Here is a 15,899-nt window from a genome sequence, read left to right as displayed (position 1 = left end):
CTTGGAGAGGTTTTAGAGTTGGGCTCTGGTGGCACAGGCCTGGTCTATGGTGAATCCTGGCTCTGCCACTTAATAGCTGTGTGGCCTGGAGCTTAACCTCTCTGGGACTCAGTGCCTCAGCAGAAAAAAGGGGGATAGTGATGGTATCTCCTCACAGAGTGGATATAAGAGTGAAATGAGACAGTGTTTGGAAAATGCTCCGTGCAAGTATTGGTGCAAACTTGGGGCACCAATAGTTTGGGAATATTATTAATACTAATTCAGATCTTCAGATCTTCTGCCTCCTAAGCTGTCTTTCCACCCCCACCTCCCACCTTTCTAAGGATGGAAGACAGCAGCTGGCAGTGGGAGGTGGTTGCTTTAAATATGAGATGAGAAGAACAAAAGGAAAACAGGACAACTCCCCTCCCAAACTTGGGGGAGGGATCTGAAGGGCACCGGCAGATGTTGCCTGCTTCTCATTCTGAGGGATCTAAGCCTTGCTACACAGCTCAGTTACTCCTGCTGGGGGGCGATGGTTTGGGCTGGGGTCCCACCACCCAAGGGGACACAGCCCTGCCTTCCTTCCAGAGGAGGAGGAAGTAGGTTAAGTGGGATCCTGGAGCTTCTCTGCATCGCTTCTAAGACAACATTAAATATTCACCAGGTTTCTCCACAGGCCCCACGGAGAGCTTCAAAGGCAGCATGCCCACTGCCTGGGTTGCCATGGGGCCGTTTCCCAGCCTCGCCCCCCCCCCCCCCCCCCCCCCCCCCCCCCCCGTGAGGCCAATGGTTCTGGAGTCTGTGCAGGCTCCGGTGGGGAGACCAATGTTTCACTCTCTCTGATCTGGCTGGTGCCTGCTGCTCTCCCAGGCAGAGGGACGTGGCCCTGCAGGTTGGGGACAGTGACCCCACCTCCAGATGTGTCTGGACAAGGCTGCCGATTTCCCCCACATGGACTCTGGCTGGGCCCGGCCGAGAGGAGTGAGGTGTTATGGGCGAGCCACCACGCCCCACACACGACAGCAGAGAGGCAGGGCGGCAGCTGCTGTAGGGCTGTGGTCACTGCCTCTCCTAAGTAAAGGCTTGGGGCGCTGCGGTGAGTGGAGGGTGAGGTGCAGGCCCGAGGAAGTGGCCAGGAGCCAGATGGACTGGGGACAGGCTGTGGGGACCCCAGCTCTTGGCGGGCTGGCAGCAAACAAGGCCTGTGAATGCAGTTGTGCTGGGAAGAGCAGGGATGGTGGAGGCCAGCAGGCCCTGGTCCGGGTCCTGGCTCGAGTTGCTTCCTAGATGGGTGCTGGGCAAGATAATGCATCCAGGGCCGGCCCGGTGGCTCAGGCGGTTGGAGCTCCGTGTTCCTAACGCCGAAGGCTGCCGGTTCGATTCCTACATGGGCCAGTGGGCTCTCAACCACAAGGTTGCCAGTTCCACTCCTCGACTCCCGCAAGGGATGGTGGGCAGCGCCCCCTGCAACCAGCAATGGCAACTGGACCTGGAGCTGAGCTACGATTGAAAGGACAACAACTTGACTTGGAAAAAATTGGAAAAAGTCCTGGAGGTACACACTGTTCCCCAATAGAGTCCTGTTCTCCTTCCCCAATAAAAGAAAAAGAAAAAAAAAAGATAACGCATCCTCCATACCTCAGTTTCTTCATTTGTAAATGGGGACAGTGATTACCACCTTGGAGGTCTTTTGGAGATACAGGACATCATGGTCATAAGGAAGGGAGCCCAGTGCCTGCCAAGTGGGGGGCCCTCAACAGAGGGAAGTTTCTTCGTCTTGAAGCCCACTTTCAGTCCCTCTTCCGCCCTTTTGTGAGCTCCACTCGAATCTCCTCCCCTCCCCGAGCACCTCCCTGGCTTCCTCATACCACCCTTTTTCTGCCTGTGCCGTTGCTCCCTCAACCAGCGGTGCCTTTCCCGGCATCCACCCCGTCCCACCCATCCCCGGAAAACGCCGAGGCCCAGTTCAGTGCCTTCCCCTGTGCCCCAAGCAGTGAGAGTGCTCTCTTCTCTGAACCCCGCATTCCCCTGAACCCCACCCTCTCTCTTCTCTGACCAGATCACTTAAATGCATCCTGCTTTTCTGTTCCTGGGTCTGTCTCCCTCCATAGATTGTGAGCCATTGGCTGCCAAGGAGGGTGCATTTGTCATTGTCCTGTCCCTTGCCTTTTCAGCCCCCATCAGCAATGCTTGCTGACTTACAGGCCACGAGCAGGGAGAGCCCTGTGAGGAAGGTCAAGGTGACTATGGCTAGCACGGGCCGCGGGGAGTGGAGGGAAGTAAAGTGACTGAGGTCAAGAAAAGAAATCCCTGGGAAGCACAGTTGCCATGGTCCCCGGTCACCTGACCTGACCCAGCAGAGAGCACAACACTCTCTGGGAGCCGCAGAGGGAGGCAAGTGGGGCGGGGGTCTACTGCCTTGGACGGAAGTGGGACCACTGTGTCGCGTGCCTGCTAGAGCCAGCCCTTGACAAGCCCAGTCTCCCTGAATTACCACCGGGTCCTGGGGGAGCTGGTTGTATCAGCACCCTGTCCATAGGTGGGAAGAAAAGTGGCATGGCCAAGCGTGAGCAGTAAAGACAGTAAGAGCACACACCTGCTCCAGACACAGGCGGAGACTCCTAGCAACCTCAGGAGGCTGGTGCTTTTTGTTCTCATTCTACAGACAAGGCAACCACGGCCCAGGGAGGTAAGGAAGAGCAGAGTGGGGCCTGCGCCAGATTTGTAGGCCTCAGAGCCCACACTCCCACCGCCACCCCCACCGCCTGGTTCGGGCTGGGCCACCGTTGCTTTTCGGCACCACGCATGGCAGATTAGAGGAGAGAACAGACGCAAAGCAGGCGGTTAATAAACTGCAGCTATTCCAGGCCCTGGCGCCCCCTCTACTTTCTTCCTATATCTGTGCATGTCGCCAGTTTCTCCAGCAGCACCTGGTGTGCTGCAGGGCTTGGGCCAGCGCAGGTGCAAGGTGAAGAAGCTGCCTGCCTCGCCTCTGCATGTCCCTGCCCCACGTCCCAGAAGGCCAGGACCCACTCCAGGTAGAGCCCACGAGCCGTCCGACCAGATGGCCAGCTGTGCGGCAGTGACCTCGACTTCTGTTTCTGTCTGCTGCCCTGCACTCAGCTCAGGACCTGCACACAGCAGGTGTGCACGGAAGTGGGAACCCCGCATCACGTGCCTCCCAGAGCTGGTCCTTGTGAAGTTCAAGCACTTGTTAAGTTCACGAGGGAACGCACAGCGCTCCTCTCCCTGCTCACACACTGGCCTTTGTCCGAGCAAGCGTGAGCAGCCTGACACGCCGCCGCCCCGCAGATCTGTTGACAGATCTCATTACAATCGGACCCTCAGCCTCACAAGGGCGTGACTGGGCCAGGCGCCAGGACTGCCAGGCCTGAGTGTCCGGGGTGGGCCCTCTAAGGAGAGCTCAGTGGACACGAGGAAACAGGGCTGGGGAGAAGGACAGGTGCCCAGCTCTTCCCTTATCCAGCATTTTCGGCTGTGAGACGGATTCCGAGGCCAGCCCGGGCTGAAGGGGCTGCGTGGTCCCGCAGTGCATCTCCCGCATCCTCAAGCCACTTCCGCCTCTGCAGTGACTCAGGCCTTGGCCTGGAGCACACGCTCCCCTGGCAAATCCCACTCTCCCTTCAAGACTGGCTTTCAGGCCTCACCCTGCCAGAGCCCCTTACTCCCTAGGCTGGGCGTGGGGTCCCTCCTTCCCCTCCCAGAAGGCCCTGTCCTAGCTTTCACCGTGTCAGTTTCCACATCCAGCTAAACAACTGGGTTGAGTGTTGCTTTGCAATCAACGGTGAGCTCACTGAGGGCAGGGTCAGTGGCTTTTCCATCTTTGCATCCACCTTCCTAGGGCCGGGAACTCAATAGCTGTTGAATAAACATCTTGGAACTGAATAAAATTATGCGTCCTTATAGTAGTTGCCTCTGGCCACCAAGGCTGTCATCAGTGTCCACATGGCCCCACCCGCCTGCACTCAGCCCACACCCGGACGTACAGGGGAGGGGGCGCTGCCTGGCACAGGGTTCCCAGCAGCCTCGCTGTCTAGCCAGGGGCCTCTCTGGGCCCCCAGGACCCACCACAGCCTGAGGGTCCGCATCGCATCTTCCCCCAACCTCAAGAGGCAACAGATTGAGATCAGTTTTTGGCCATTTTAATTGTAAAAACCAAGACATTTATATAAATAAGACCGCTATGTAAAATAGGATTCACCCTTCTACTAAAACCCTTCTCCCCACACTCAAAAAGAATATAGAAAACCCAGCAGAGATAAGAAGTACAAATCAGCATGCGGTCCCTGATGAGAAGTAACTGGCAGGCCAGGTTTCCCTGCTGAGACAGGCCTCATGGCGAGCGCACTCCTGGCCCAGGCGGCTCACCGGAGGCTCCGCGACACCTCGAGAAACTGCTCCATCGCGGTTCCCACCCCCTCAGCCACTGGTCATGAACTGCACGGGTGGGGCAGTGGAACAGGTTCATGGGCCTGGTGGCTGGGAAGGGCAGGGAGGAGGGGATGGGGAAAGGCTGCTTGGCCCTCAGGCCGGAGCCCAGGCTAGGCAGCTGTTGCTCCCATGCGATGCAGTGGTTGTTCAGCCTGGGCTCAGGGTGGGGAAGGGGCTTCTGGGGAGTCACCACTTCTCCAGAGGACAAGGAGAGAAGCTGTCCGTGCTCCCGGAGAGGAGAGGCTCCTGCTCGGGGCCATTTGCACACGGCCAGTAAAGACAGGGACAGTGGACACCTGCCAGCAGTGCTGGGGGTGGACGGGCAGGAGGCTCCTGGGATGCGAGGGGACACGAGACCCCAAGAGAGGTTCCCTGTCGCCACCCTCCTCCTACCCTGTCACACCTCCCTGCCTGGGAGTTTGGGGGTAGAGATGTCGACGAATTCACACTGAGCGTGGCTCAGGACACTGCTACACAGGACAAAAGAAAGACCCTCGGCTCTCCTTCAAACAACCGACACCTGCCTGGGCCTGCTCCCCATGCCAGGTGAATGGCAGGAAAAGGCCCTGAAGGGGACGGGGGCAGGGGGAGGGGACAGTGTCAGGAGCACTTCCAGACACACACAGCCAGGGTCCCCCCGAAGTACAGGTAGAGGAGGTTCTTCACCTCATGTGTGATCTCAAACCCAAAGCCTTCGCCAATCACCACATGCCAGGAGGAGCCGAACTTCTTGTCCATCGTCTCTTTGATCATCTTGGCAGCACTCTGGAACAAGGAGGAGCTCATTAGAGCGAGATGGGGGTGGGGAGGGTGTGGCATGAGTCAGCTCCCTCTGTGGGAAGCCGAAGTGTTGGCAAGAGAAAGGCCTGCTGCCATTATTGTTCTCCTGCTCATGGAACCGTCAGAAAGGGTTTCCACGCTGGCCACCTCCTGCCAGGGGCTGCTCACAGGGACAGAGGACCAGACGTTCCCTCACCAGTCACGAAGACACTGGCTACGGTAGCACATCAGCTCTGGAGACAGAGCCCTGGGTGTGAGTTCTGGCTCTGCCCCTTCAGGCCCATTTCTGGTGCCAGCACCACAGTTCACTCAGGACTAAGTGAGGTCACACCTCTGAGAGCACCCTGTGGGGCCACTATTGTCACTGTGAGGTGTCGGGTTTACCTTCAGGGAACAAAAGGCTTTTCCCCAATGGGACCAGCGGGCTCCCAGAAGAGAGGCTGGACTGCTTCCCTCAGTTGAGGCAACAGCCCCCCTCCCTCCTGTGCCAGAAGCGTCTTTCAAGAAGAGGTCTAGGGAGTGGCAGAGGCCCTGGTGTTTGTGGGACAAGTGCCAACCCCGGGCACCCGCTGTCTACCAGCCGCACGACCACTGTGCCAGGGGAGCACTTTGTCGGCACCATCTCAGTACACACGCCCTCAGCCCTGCCCAGAGAGGGGGCAGCATCCCCACCTCCAGTTAGCCTAGGAGACGGGGGCTCGGACATGAGAAAAGGCTCATCGCCGGTTAAAGGACTAGGAAGGACTGGAGACGGGATCTGAACTTGACTTCTTTCTCCCTCACCACCAGACTGATGAATGACATTCCCTGTAGATGTCTACTGGCCGTGTCGCCAGCGCCTAGAACAGGGCCTGACAGAGACGGCGTTTAACGTCTTTTCGGAATGGATGAGTGGATACATGAATGAATGCCTGGCGGGCCTCTGTTCTCCGCTGGGATGGAGCCAAGGGGAAAGTGCCCTATGTAGCAGCCCACCTGAGACCGGGAACAGGGGCAGGGGTGTCACGGAGACTCTCTGGCTTTTCTCCCTTTAGGGCTGCGCGTGACCACCAGATCAGTGCCCGCAGACAGCACTAGCCTCTTCCCTCATTGGTATTGCCCAGGCTGCGAATGCATCCAAGGAAGGCGCTAGCCTGGTCCCAGCAGGACTCTCTGGAGCTGGCTGTGGGGACTGGGCTACTTCAGCCACGGGAGGCATCAAAGGCACGAGGGGTCGCCTGTGGCGATGGCAATACCTCGTTGTTGTTGGAGAATTTCTCACAGGCCGTGACACACAGCTCCATGGTCTCCACCCGCATCTCCTCGGGCATGTCCGAGTGCTAGAGACAGGGCAGGGGTGACAAAGAGAGAGGCTTAGCCATCACCTGGTCTCTGGGCTGGACTCTGTCCTGAGCTTAAGGCACGGACACCAGTAGCTGCCCTGGTACAGGCCTGGGCACAACCCAGAGAGGCGACCCGTCTCCTTACTCAGGGCGCGCAGCTGGGGCAATGGGGGCATGGACTCAAGCTGAGGTAAAACCCTTCGCTGGTCCCCTCTGAACTCACGAGAGAACCCACGTTCCCTAGCAGGTTCTTGACGGTGGCCCGCCAGGCCTGTGAGGTCTGCCCCCGTCCCTCTGACCCTCGTGTCCTGCCACCTCCTCAGCACTCCGTTCCACCAACACTGCCTTCTTTCTGTTCCTCCACAGGCCATACTCATTCCCACCTCGTGCTTTCTGGGCTTGCTGTTTCCCTGCCCGGAATGTTCTTCCCTGACCTTCACAAGGCTTGCTCCCAAACTTCATTCCGGTCTCTGATCAGAGAAACCTTTCCAGAAGCTAACCTCTACTCTAGCCCTTTACACCGAGTTTATTTGCCCTTGTAGACGTACTACCTAACACTATGTTGTTTAACCCTTTCTTTCACCTGGGCCAGGCCTGTCTGTCTTGTTCACTACTGTACCCACAGTACCTAGAACAGGGCCCAATATATAGCAGGCGGCCTAATAACACTTGTTGAATGAATGAATGAATGAATGAAAGAATGAGTCACTGTCAACTCCTAGATCTCTAGATCTCAGCCAGCAAAGTCCTCCTTAACTCCCTCGCCCTGCCGCTCTGCCAAGGACGAGCGCCGCACGGCTCTCTCCAAGGCTGTGTGGGCCCTGATGGTGGCCCTGCCCCCCTCCCCTGGGGCTTACCCTGACCAGAGGGAAGGTCTGCAGCCGTTTATAATCAGCCTCCTCTTTCTTCCCTTCTGCTTCTCCCATGATCCTTCCACTGTGACCACTGGAGGCGAGAGTGTGGGGGTTTTCAGGAGGTGCTGGGACTGGCAATTAAGACACACCCAGGAGATTCAGGAAGCAGGCCCTGCCAGCTTGGTGGGAGCAGAAATTGTCTTTCCCCAAGGGGTGCTGTCGAAAACAGGAAAAACCAGGAGAAAAGAGTTGGCTTTAAAACCACACATCACAAATTAGAAATGTCTCAGTTCACAACTTGACACCTCCCCGTCTTAACTCCTCCGCATCCTTTTCCAAATGGCCAGCGAGTCTGCAGACAGGAGGATGAGTCAACGTGAGATGCTGGGACCCGGTGAAGAACACACTGGTCTGATGCTGCAAGCCCACACTGTCATTATCAAGACAAATACTGAGCGCGGGCCAGGCCGGGAGGCAGTTGTGAGCAAGCAACGAACAAGCCTCCCCGCATGCCCACGACGTACACGGTCCTTATTGCTCAGCTGACGCGATTACAAAGTTCAATGTCAGGCCACGATCCACAAATCTCAGCTTATGGGCAAACAAGTGCCTCCTTCCGCAGGTCCCTGAGCTTCGGGAGGAATGGGAACAGCGATGCACTGCGCCCTCCTTGGCACACCGGGCTCCCCAGCTCTTCCTCCCCACGCCCCCTCCGGCCACGGTGGCCTGTGTGGCTCGCCGAGGAGTTGGAGGCCTGGGCGTCAGAGCTGGTTCTATGCTCAGCACAGTGTAGCTTGGGCCTCAGACCGCTCCTCAGTAACCCAGGGCAGGCACGGCCATCTCATGGGGATGTTATGAGACTCAAATGAGACAATGTGTGTGGCAACAGCCACAGGGCCAGCCACTCGAAACACTCACGGCGCTTCCTTCCATCTGGCTCCCACGGGGATCAAATGAGAGAACACATGTGGATTCGGCTGGAAAGGTAGAAGCCTACTACACGCATACAGATGTTTTTCTCTTTCCAAATCTAGTTATCTAATAACAGATGGGGCTTTTTCTAAAGAGATGGGCGTGGATCCTAAATGACAGGGAGCATGGCTGGAAATCCGGGTGTTTATCTTATAATTCAATTTATCCTATAATTCAAAGGACTTTTTCATCTCAGAAGAAGTACTACTATAAATGAATACAAACCACCATGTTGTTAAACCCTTTTTAACAATAATCCATGTCGGACAAATACAGACAAATGATGTCATTCCGGCATTTCTCATGTTTCCAAAAAGAGTTACTTTCACGCCAGAGCCACTGAGCCCCGAAGATGCCTAGCAGAGTATCTAACAGGTAGGTAATGACAGGTGACATTTCACAGGTTCCCTGTGTGCAGGCGGCTGCGTGCATTGACTCAGCCGCTGCTGCAAGACCTCCACGAGTTGGGTCCTGTACCCACAGCGGCACGAAGCTGGCACGCTGCTGGCCTGAGGTCAGTCACTCAGCCAGTGAGCGGCAGGGCTGGGTTTTAAATGCGGGCACAGTGTCCGGTGTGGGCACTCCTAGCCCCTCCTCGCAGCACTGACACACAGTAGGCACCCACGAAACTCACCTCGACTGCCTGACCCCTAGTGAGGCTCACGTGATTCCAGCCCGGCGATAAACGTGTCCTCTTCCTTTCGCTGTGTACTGTTCTAATGCTAACCTGACCTCCGTCTGGCCAAGCGTGGAGCTTTCTGGGTGCTTTTCAGGGCCGGGCTCTCATTTCATCCCACTCCCTGATGCCTCAGAAGCCCTCAGCACCACTCCATTTGGTCAGCTCCCCCAGACGAGGCTGCAGGCCTGGCACTGACTGCACCATCCCACGACGCTGGTATTTTCTGATTTCTCAGCAAACAGATGGTTCCTCTTATCTCATCAATTCTGGGCATCTGTACCATTCAGATACTAGTTTTTGTTTGTCTCTACATATAAGTTGGCAAATGACCCAGCACAATCTCATTGTACTTTCTGCTCATGTTGCTTATTTCACAAAATCCACTTTGTCTTTGCTCGTTCCTGGTAAGGCCCATCCATCTCCCATTCCGTCCCGTCCTCCCCGCTTTGGTACAGGCCACGTTGTTGCCTCCTCCCCCACTTTACCAGGGTGTGACAGAAGGTGGTGGCTACACTGATGACCGAAGGATAAGGAAGGGCTTTAAGGTTTATCTCTCAAGATTTTCAAGTGGGAACCACTTAAAATGCTGAAGCAGCTGCTTAGGCATCTTCCTAAACATTTCAGTTTGATTCAATTCATCCTCAGTCTAAAAAGTGCTAGCGTGCACGGGCCTGCCCTGGGGGAGGTCAGGGTCTGTGACAGTTGCTCCAACTCTGCTTCAGCATATGGAATCCTGATGAAGCAAGACTTCGGAGGTATTACCAAAGCCCATTCTTGAGGAACAAAGCGGGAAAAGCCACTGGGACAGTTTGGGGGGAAGGGACAGGACCAGGAGGCGGAGTCTTTAGGCTTGAATGCCAATTATATAACTGAAATGACTTCTTCCCTCTTCCTTGCTTTGCAGCCTTGGGTGTCTTTCTCTATGAAACAGAATAATCCTATCTTAGCCGCTGAAAGCTGTGGCAAGCACCAAGGCTATGCATATGAGCATGCTGAAAATTTAAAGCTGTCTGCACTGTTATTACACTGCTCTTCCTACTGCCTGCTATTAGCCAGGACTTTTGTCAACATGATTCAAGCACGTTTATTAAGGACCACGATGGCAAATAGCTTTTCCTAACCACTACAGGTATTTTTGGGGGTTCCAAAAGGGATGAAACTTACGGATTAAAAAGGAAGAATTATAGATGGTGCTTCCAAATACAGAAAGGTAGGAGAATTTTTTATGATGCCGTATCGCTGGAGTAGAGCTACCGTCACTCAGCCGTGATTAAAAACCGTGCTGAAAGAACGCTACCCAAAATAGCAGAACTAGAGGTTTTAATAACCTTATCAATCTTCTATGCAAATGAGTGTGTACCTGACAGCTCCAGGCCAGAAAGAAGTCACATCAGGCCTAAAAAAGAGCCCTTTAATAATGTAAGTGTGCCCACGGCCAGGGTACTTGAATCCCTGGGGTATCAAACACACAAGGCCAGAGGCAGCCTTGCTCTCTCTCCTGCGCTTTACTCTCCTTGCCCAAAGCCCTCTGAGTGCTTGACATAGCTCACACATGTCTGACTCGAGGCTGCTCCTAGGTCACAGGAGGGCTCCTAGGTCAGACAGGGCTCTTTATCGCATCGCCTTGTCAAAGCCAGTGTCCCTTGTCCCATTGTCTCTTCTTTTGTGGCACTGACCTCAGTCACTAATTATTATTTGGCTTCTGAAGCATTTGGGAAGAATCCTTAAGAGGGTTAGGGAATGTGACAGGGATGGTGAAAAATGAATGGATTCTGGGAAATAAGGCCCAAAGTGTCACTAGCCCCCTTGGGGGGGCCCTGGCCGCTCAATGCCTGGAACACTCCTGGCCTGTAGACCACAGTTCCCGACCCTTAACCACCGCCTGGAAGCTGAGAGATGGGCGGACACACTCAGGGCAGGACACGCGGTTTAAGTGCAGGCTTCACAGGCAGATCTGAATTCACATCTTGGTCTGTCTCGGACAAGTGTTTTACCTCTGTAAGCCTCAGCTTTCTCATCTGGAAACGGGACTAAGAACAAACTCTACCGTAAATGTAAACTCTTATTACTGGTGCAGTAAGATGGGGAAATCCGACGTCCTTCTTCACATACCAGCCAAGTAAACATCTAAACATTCAGCCAAACAAAGCAATATATATCGAGTTCCCAACCTGTGCAAACCACCGTGGTTGTACTGAAGGAGGAAAGAGCCACAAGGAAAGCCTGGAAAACACAGTTTGGGCCGGGGCTGGGCATAGTGGTGTGATTACACTGTGTTTTCATGTTCGTTGTCTCATTTTATCCCATAACAACCTATGGGGTCAGTATCCACTCCTAGTTCCCAGAAAAGGCTCCTGGGGTTCAGAGAGGTTTTCGCACTGGCCCAAGGATATACAACCCGTATCTATTCTTGATTCTACCTTTTGTGCTTTCTCCCTTGTCACAAGCAAGTAGGAGACAAGACAGAAACACAACTAACTTCAGTCCTCAGCAGTCACCAGTCCAGCCACCTGTCCGGGCACGCCTCCTACTTCCAGGTATATCAGGGATACACAATTGGGCTCCTTGGCATCCTCCTGCCTTTCCCTGACATTTCCACCCTCTGCCTTCCAGTAAACAGAGCTGGTAAGGTGATAACCTAAGGGATTGGGAGCATCCATCCAAGACGTCAGTGGTGAAGTCAGGAAATGATACTTGGGAGACCTGGATTTCACAGATCGCTTTGAAATGGGGGAAACAAACACAGGGTTAACATTCTACAATTTTGCTAGGAGCATTAAAAAACACATCATCTACTAGGAAAGAAACGTTTAATAGCAAGGAGGAGACTGCAGAATAAAGGACAGTCCCTCTCAAGAAAAGACAGTGACCTTTCATACACACACAAAAGGTGTGTTTTTTTTTTAATCGCCCATATTTTTTCGCATTTTACTGAGGTCCAGTGACAACGTCTGATGTGCTTTAGACCATGGGGAAGGAGGGAGAGAAAGAAGGAGGGAGGGAGGGATAGAGACAGAGACAGAGATAGAGGGCGGGAGAGATATCAAGACATTTTCTTGATGTGTAACATGAGGTAATAAACAACACTGACTCACGTCGTACATCTCATGGGCGACTCAACTCTCGATGAAATCGCAAACATTCTGCTCAAACTACAAAGTACAACAGAGAGTCACCACCATCGCTGCTATTGGCGCTACACGAGGACAGCTGCCTACTACAGACAGGGGATCGTGCAGTCTATCACCTCCTCTATTCCCATTCAAGAGAACAGATTTGAACGTAAGAGACTAAGAATGACATTATCACAGCAATAAATTGGAGTGAGCCCTGACTTATTTTTTTTTAAATGTCATTCACAACTGCTAATTACTAGGGACAGCTCACAACCAGTCATGACTTGGCAGTGCATCGTGAGTCCAGACAATCACCTGGGGCTGAAGGACTTTAGCTATTATCCTGTACATGCTCCAGAGCGTAAGGGACTGGCACAGGGCAGGAGACTTGCAACAAATATTTAAATTGTCATTGAATTAAATTAGATTGCATTTGCCCACTAGGAAAGGAGAGGACATATCAAATCCACTCAATAGTGTTTACTGAGCACTGACGGAAGTGAAGCAACAGGATAGGTGTTCTACACACAGGATCTCATTCCCCCTGATGACTGTCAGGCAGGCACTAACATCCCTACTTTTCTGATGGCCACACAGGCTGAGAAAAGGAAGCCTAATACATGGAGGAGCTAGGACTCGATCAGATATATATGTTCAAGTGTATACTTTTCCATTACTCCACTATAAGCAAGAGACAGCCCCTGCTTTCAAGGAGCTGACAATCTAGTATGACAGACCAACACGCATACACAAGGAACTATGATTCATGATAGAAAGCTGGAAGTGCTACAAGACAGATGCAGAGATAAGAGGAAAGAGGAGAATTCTGGAGGGGGCAAGGGAGAGGACAGTAACAAAGCTTCGTGGCAGGGGCAGCATTAGAGTCAGGCCTTAAAAGGTGAGTAGGAACCCGGACAGGTGGACAAGATGAGGAAGAACTTCCGGGAAGAGAGATGAACAAACATGATGATAGCCAAGCAGAAAGCAGTGTTTTCTGTGAAAAACCTCGGTCTAATATGGCTGGAGGACAGAAGATGGTGAAGGAGAGGGGAGAAAGAAGGCCGGCAAAAAAGGCTGGGTTGGACCGTGGACGTGTAGAAGGGCCCTAAACCCAGGTTTAAGAAGTGTGGATATATTTAGGGGGAATGAGAAGCCCTTTGGGGGACTCCTGGGGGTTGCTGACATGGCTATGTTTTGGGGCAATTATTCTGGTTAATGTAACTGAGTTAACAGAAGGAGGGACCTGAGATAAGGACACCAGTTAGGAAGCTACAGCAATGGTCCAGGTGACAGGCATGAGAGACTGGAGCCAGGGTGGTGGCTTCAGGAGTGGAGAGGATGTGAGATCCTTGCAGAGGCAGAATCAAAGCAACGTGATAACTGCCTGAGTGGGATGGGCACGGCAGAGTGACAGATGATCCCCCAGGAGGATGGTGATGCCACTGAGAGACAGGGGAAGTCGGGAGAATAACAGATAGGCAGAAAGTAGGCCAGTTTAATTTTAGAACTACTGAGTTGAAGCTCCTGGAGAGATATGCAAATGAGGCATCTCATCAGGAGCAGGTGATCAAATCATGGATCACCAGGGGAAGAAGGGAAGCCATTGAGCCCAACCAACACATCAAAATATCAATCTCTACTCTCACCCGCACCCCGAAGTATCCCTGACGGTGGAAACCCAGGAGAGAGCTCAGAGCTGGAGATCTGGATTTGACGGTCACGTGGAGAAATGACAGTTCACGCTAAGAAAGCTGGTGACACTTCTGAGGGAAAAGCGGGGGAAGAGAGACAAAGGAAAGAAAGTAACAAACACTGAATGTACACTGGACTGGACTCTTTATACTTCACATGATCCTGAGAATTCCTAAAGGAGACGTTCTGTACTATCCTGATTTTGTATGTGCACGGACTGGAGCCCAGGGAGATTAGGTAACTCTCTAGGGTCCTGCAATCGGGAATCCAAATCAGGTTTGTCAAGTTCTTTTCACTACACCCGATTCTTCCCAATGGGAAGCACATCCTGGGGGAAGCCTACAGTTGGGTCAAAGAATCACATCCTAGAACGTCAGAGTCGAAGAGGCCTTTAGAAATCATTGAATCCAACTTCTCGTTTACAGATGGGGAAACTAAGGCCCAAAGACGGAAATGACCAGCTTGGAGTCCCAGCACGTCGCCTACTGTCCAAGTCAAGCAGTCTGGGCCTAGGCTCTGGCGACCACCGACCTAGCCGAGGGAAGGGGGGGAATTACTCCGCGAAAGGTGGGGGGGAATCAAGGTGCTGGTGGGGGGAGGAGTCGGGTCAGGGAGGCTGGACAGGGCCTCGGGTGGGGAGGGGGGAAGAAGCGGCCTGCAGAGTCGCGACGGCGAATCTGTCACGACCGAGCTCTCAAGTCCCCTAAGTGGGGGGGTGGGGGCTGAGAGGACCTGGGGCTGGGGACCAGCAGGGAGGAGACTGAGGTGGGGCCTCCGCGGTGGGCGAGGCCCCGCCCACCCCGCGATGCTTCCCGGCCCCTCTTCGGGCCGGCCCTCCCCACCCCGCTGCCCACCGCGCCCCGGGGCCTCACCTGCTCCCGCGGGGGCTGGACCCGGGGCCGCAGTTAGCTCACCCCCCGCCAGGGTTGTCAAGGAGCAAAACAAGAGTGTCTTAGCAACAGCAAGGAAGTCCTGCCCCCTCACCGGACGTTGACAAAATTTTCACTTCTTATTGGTGAATAAAAGTGTCCTTCAATGTTGAAGGGCCCTACAACGTAGAGGTTTGTACGAAAGGGGCGTGGTTTAGGGGCCAGGGAGGAGGGGCTTCCCTGTATAGTCGTCTTAAGTGGGCCTGAGGAGCCTGGGATATACAGAAGTTCTCTCTTTAGAGAAACAAACTTTAAAGAGCAGCATTGTCTTGGGGGTTTCCTTCAGTCATTTGAAATAACAAATGCAATTGGTTGGTGTCGTGACACTGAGATGCTATTTTATTAGGATCTCAAGAGCCTAATAATAACTAGCATTTATGTAGGGCTTTTACGATCATGTCTCACCTGATTCTCACCACCATTCTTTTAGGTAATAGTATTGTAACCCCACCTGAACTAAGGTTCAGAGAGGCTAATTTACTGTAACAATCAAGGTAAAGCTCCTTGAGAATGAACCCAGTTGCTCTCGCCACTGGAAGTCCTATTCAGTAGGAGACACTGTGCTGTCTAACAAGGTTATTCACAGCCTTCCTTTTCTTCCCCATAGGAGGGAAAACTAATCTGAAAATATTAATATAACTAGGGAAAGGAGAAGAACCTGCAAATTCAATTTTTTGTTGGTGGATCAGAGGGTCAGTGGGTACTCCGTCATTTAAACGTTTTCTCATGATAGGTACTCAGGTGAAACCCCACTTCACATTCACTGGCACCTGCTGGGAACTCACTCAGCCCGGGCCATGTGCTGGTGATTCAGAGAGGAATAAGATGAGGACCTTGGTCCCAGATTAGGCACAATCCAGTTGTGGGACAGCCGTGTGAACAAATAATTCATTCTACCTGTGCTCTGGTAGAAATGTGGGCAAAGTGCTGGTTCTCTCCAAGAAGGGAGTTAAGTCTCTGAGAGTTAACTCTCAGAGGAGATGGTGCTTGAGCTGGCTGAGTCTACCATGACCAGCAGACTGAAGAAGGTGGAGGGCACAGTTCACTGGGGAAGTACTGATGGCTCCATGAGGCCTGGGCGGAGGGTGAATGTGGTGTAAGCGGGAGGTGATGGTGACGAG

General features: G+C 53.4%; 1 protein-coding gene across 1 annotated transcript; it reads right to left on the bottom strand.

Moving 5' to 3' along the window:
• Positions 1-4,144: 4,144 nt before the first annotated feature.
• DNAL4 (dynein axonemal light chain 4) lies at positions 4,145-14,829 on the bottom strand. Its single transcript, XM_033116020.1, has 4 exons — positions 14,722-14,829; positions 7,394-7,606; positions 6,450-6,533; positions 4,145-5,199 (listed from the first exon to the last, which is right to left on the bottom strand). Exons 2-4 carry the CDS (start codon positions 7,460-7,462, stop codon positions 5,035-5,037), a joined length of 318 nt encoding a protein of 105 aa, XP_032971911.1. The 5' UTR covers positions 7,463-7,606; positions 14,722-14,829; the 3' UTR covers positions 4,145-5,034.
• Positions 14,830-15,899: the final 1,070 nt, after the last annotated feature.

The sequence above is a fragment of the Rhinolophus ferrumequinum genome, chromosome 10, assembly GCF_004115265.2.
Source record: "Rhinolophus ferrumequinum isolate MPI-CBG mRhiFer1 chromosome 10, mRhiFer1_v1.p, whole genome shotgun sequence".
In the NCBI taxonomy this organism is placed as follows: Eukaryota; Metazoa; Chordata; class Mammalia; order Chiroptera; family Rhinolophidae; genus Rhinolophus; species Rhinolophus ferrumequinum.
This window is presented reverse-complemented; position numbering and strand designations above follow the sequence as displayed.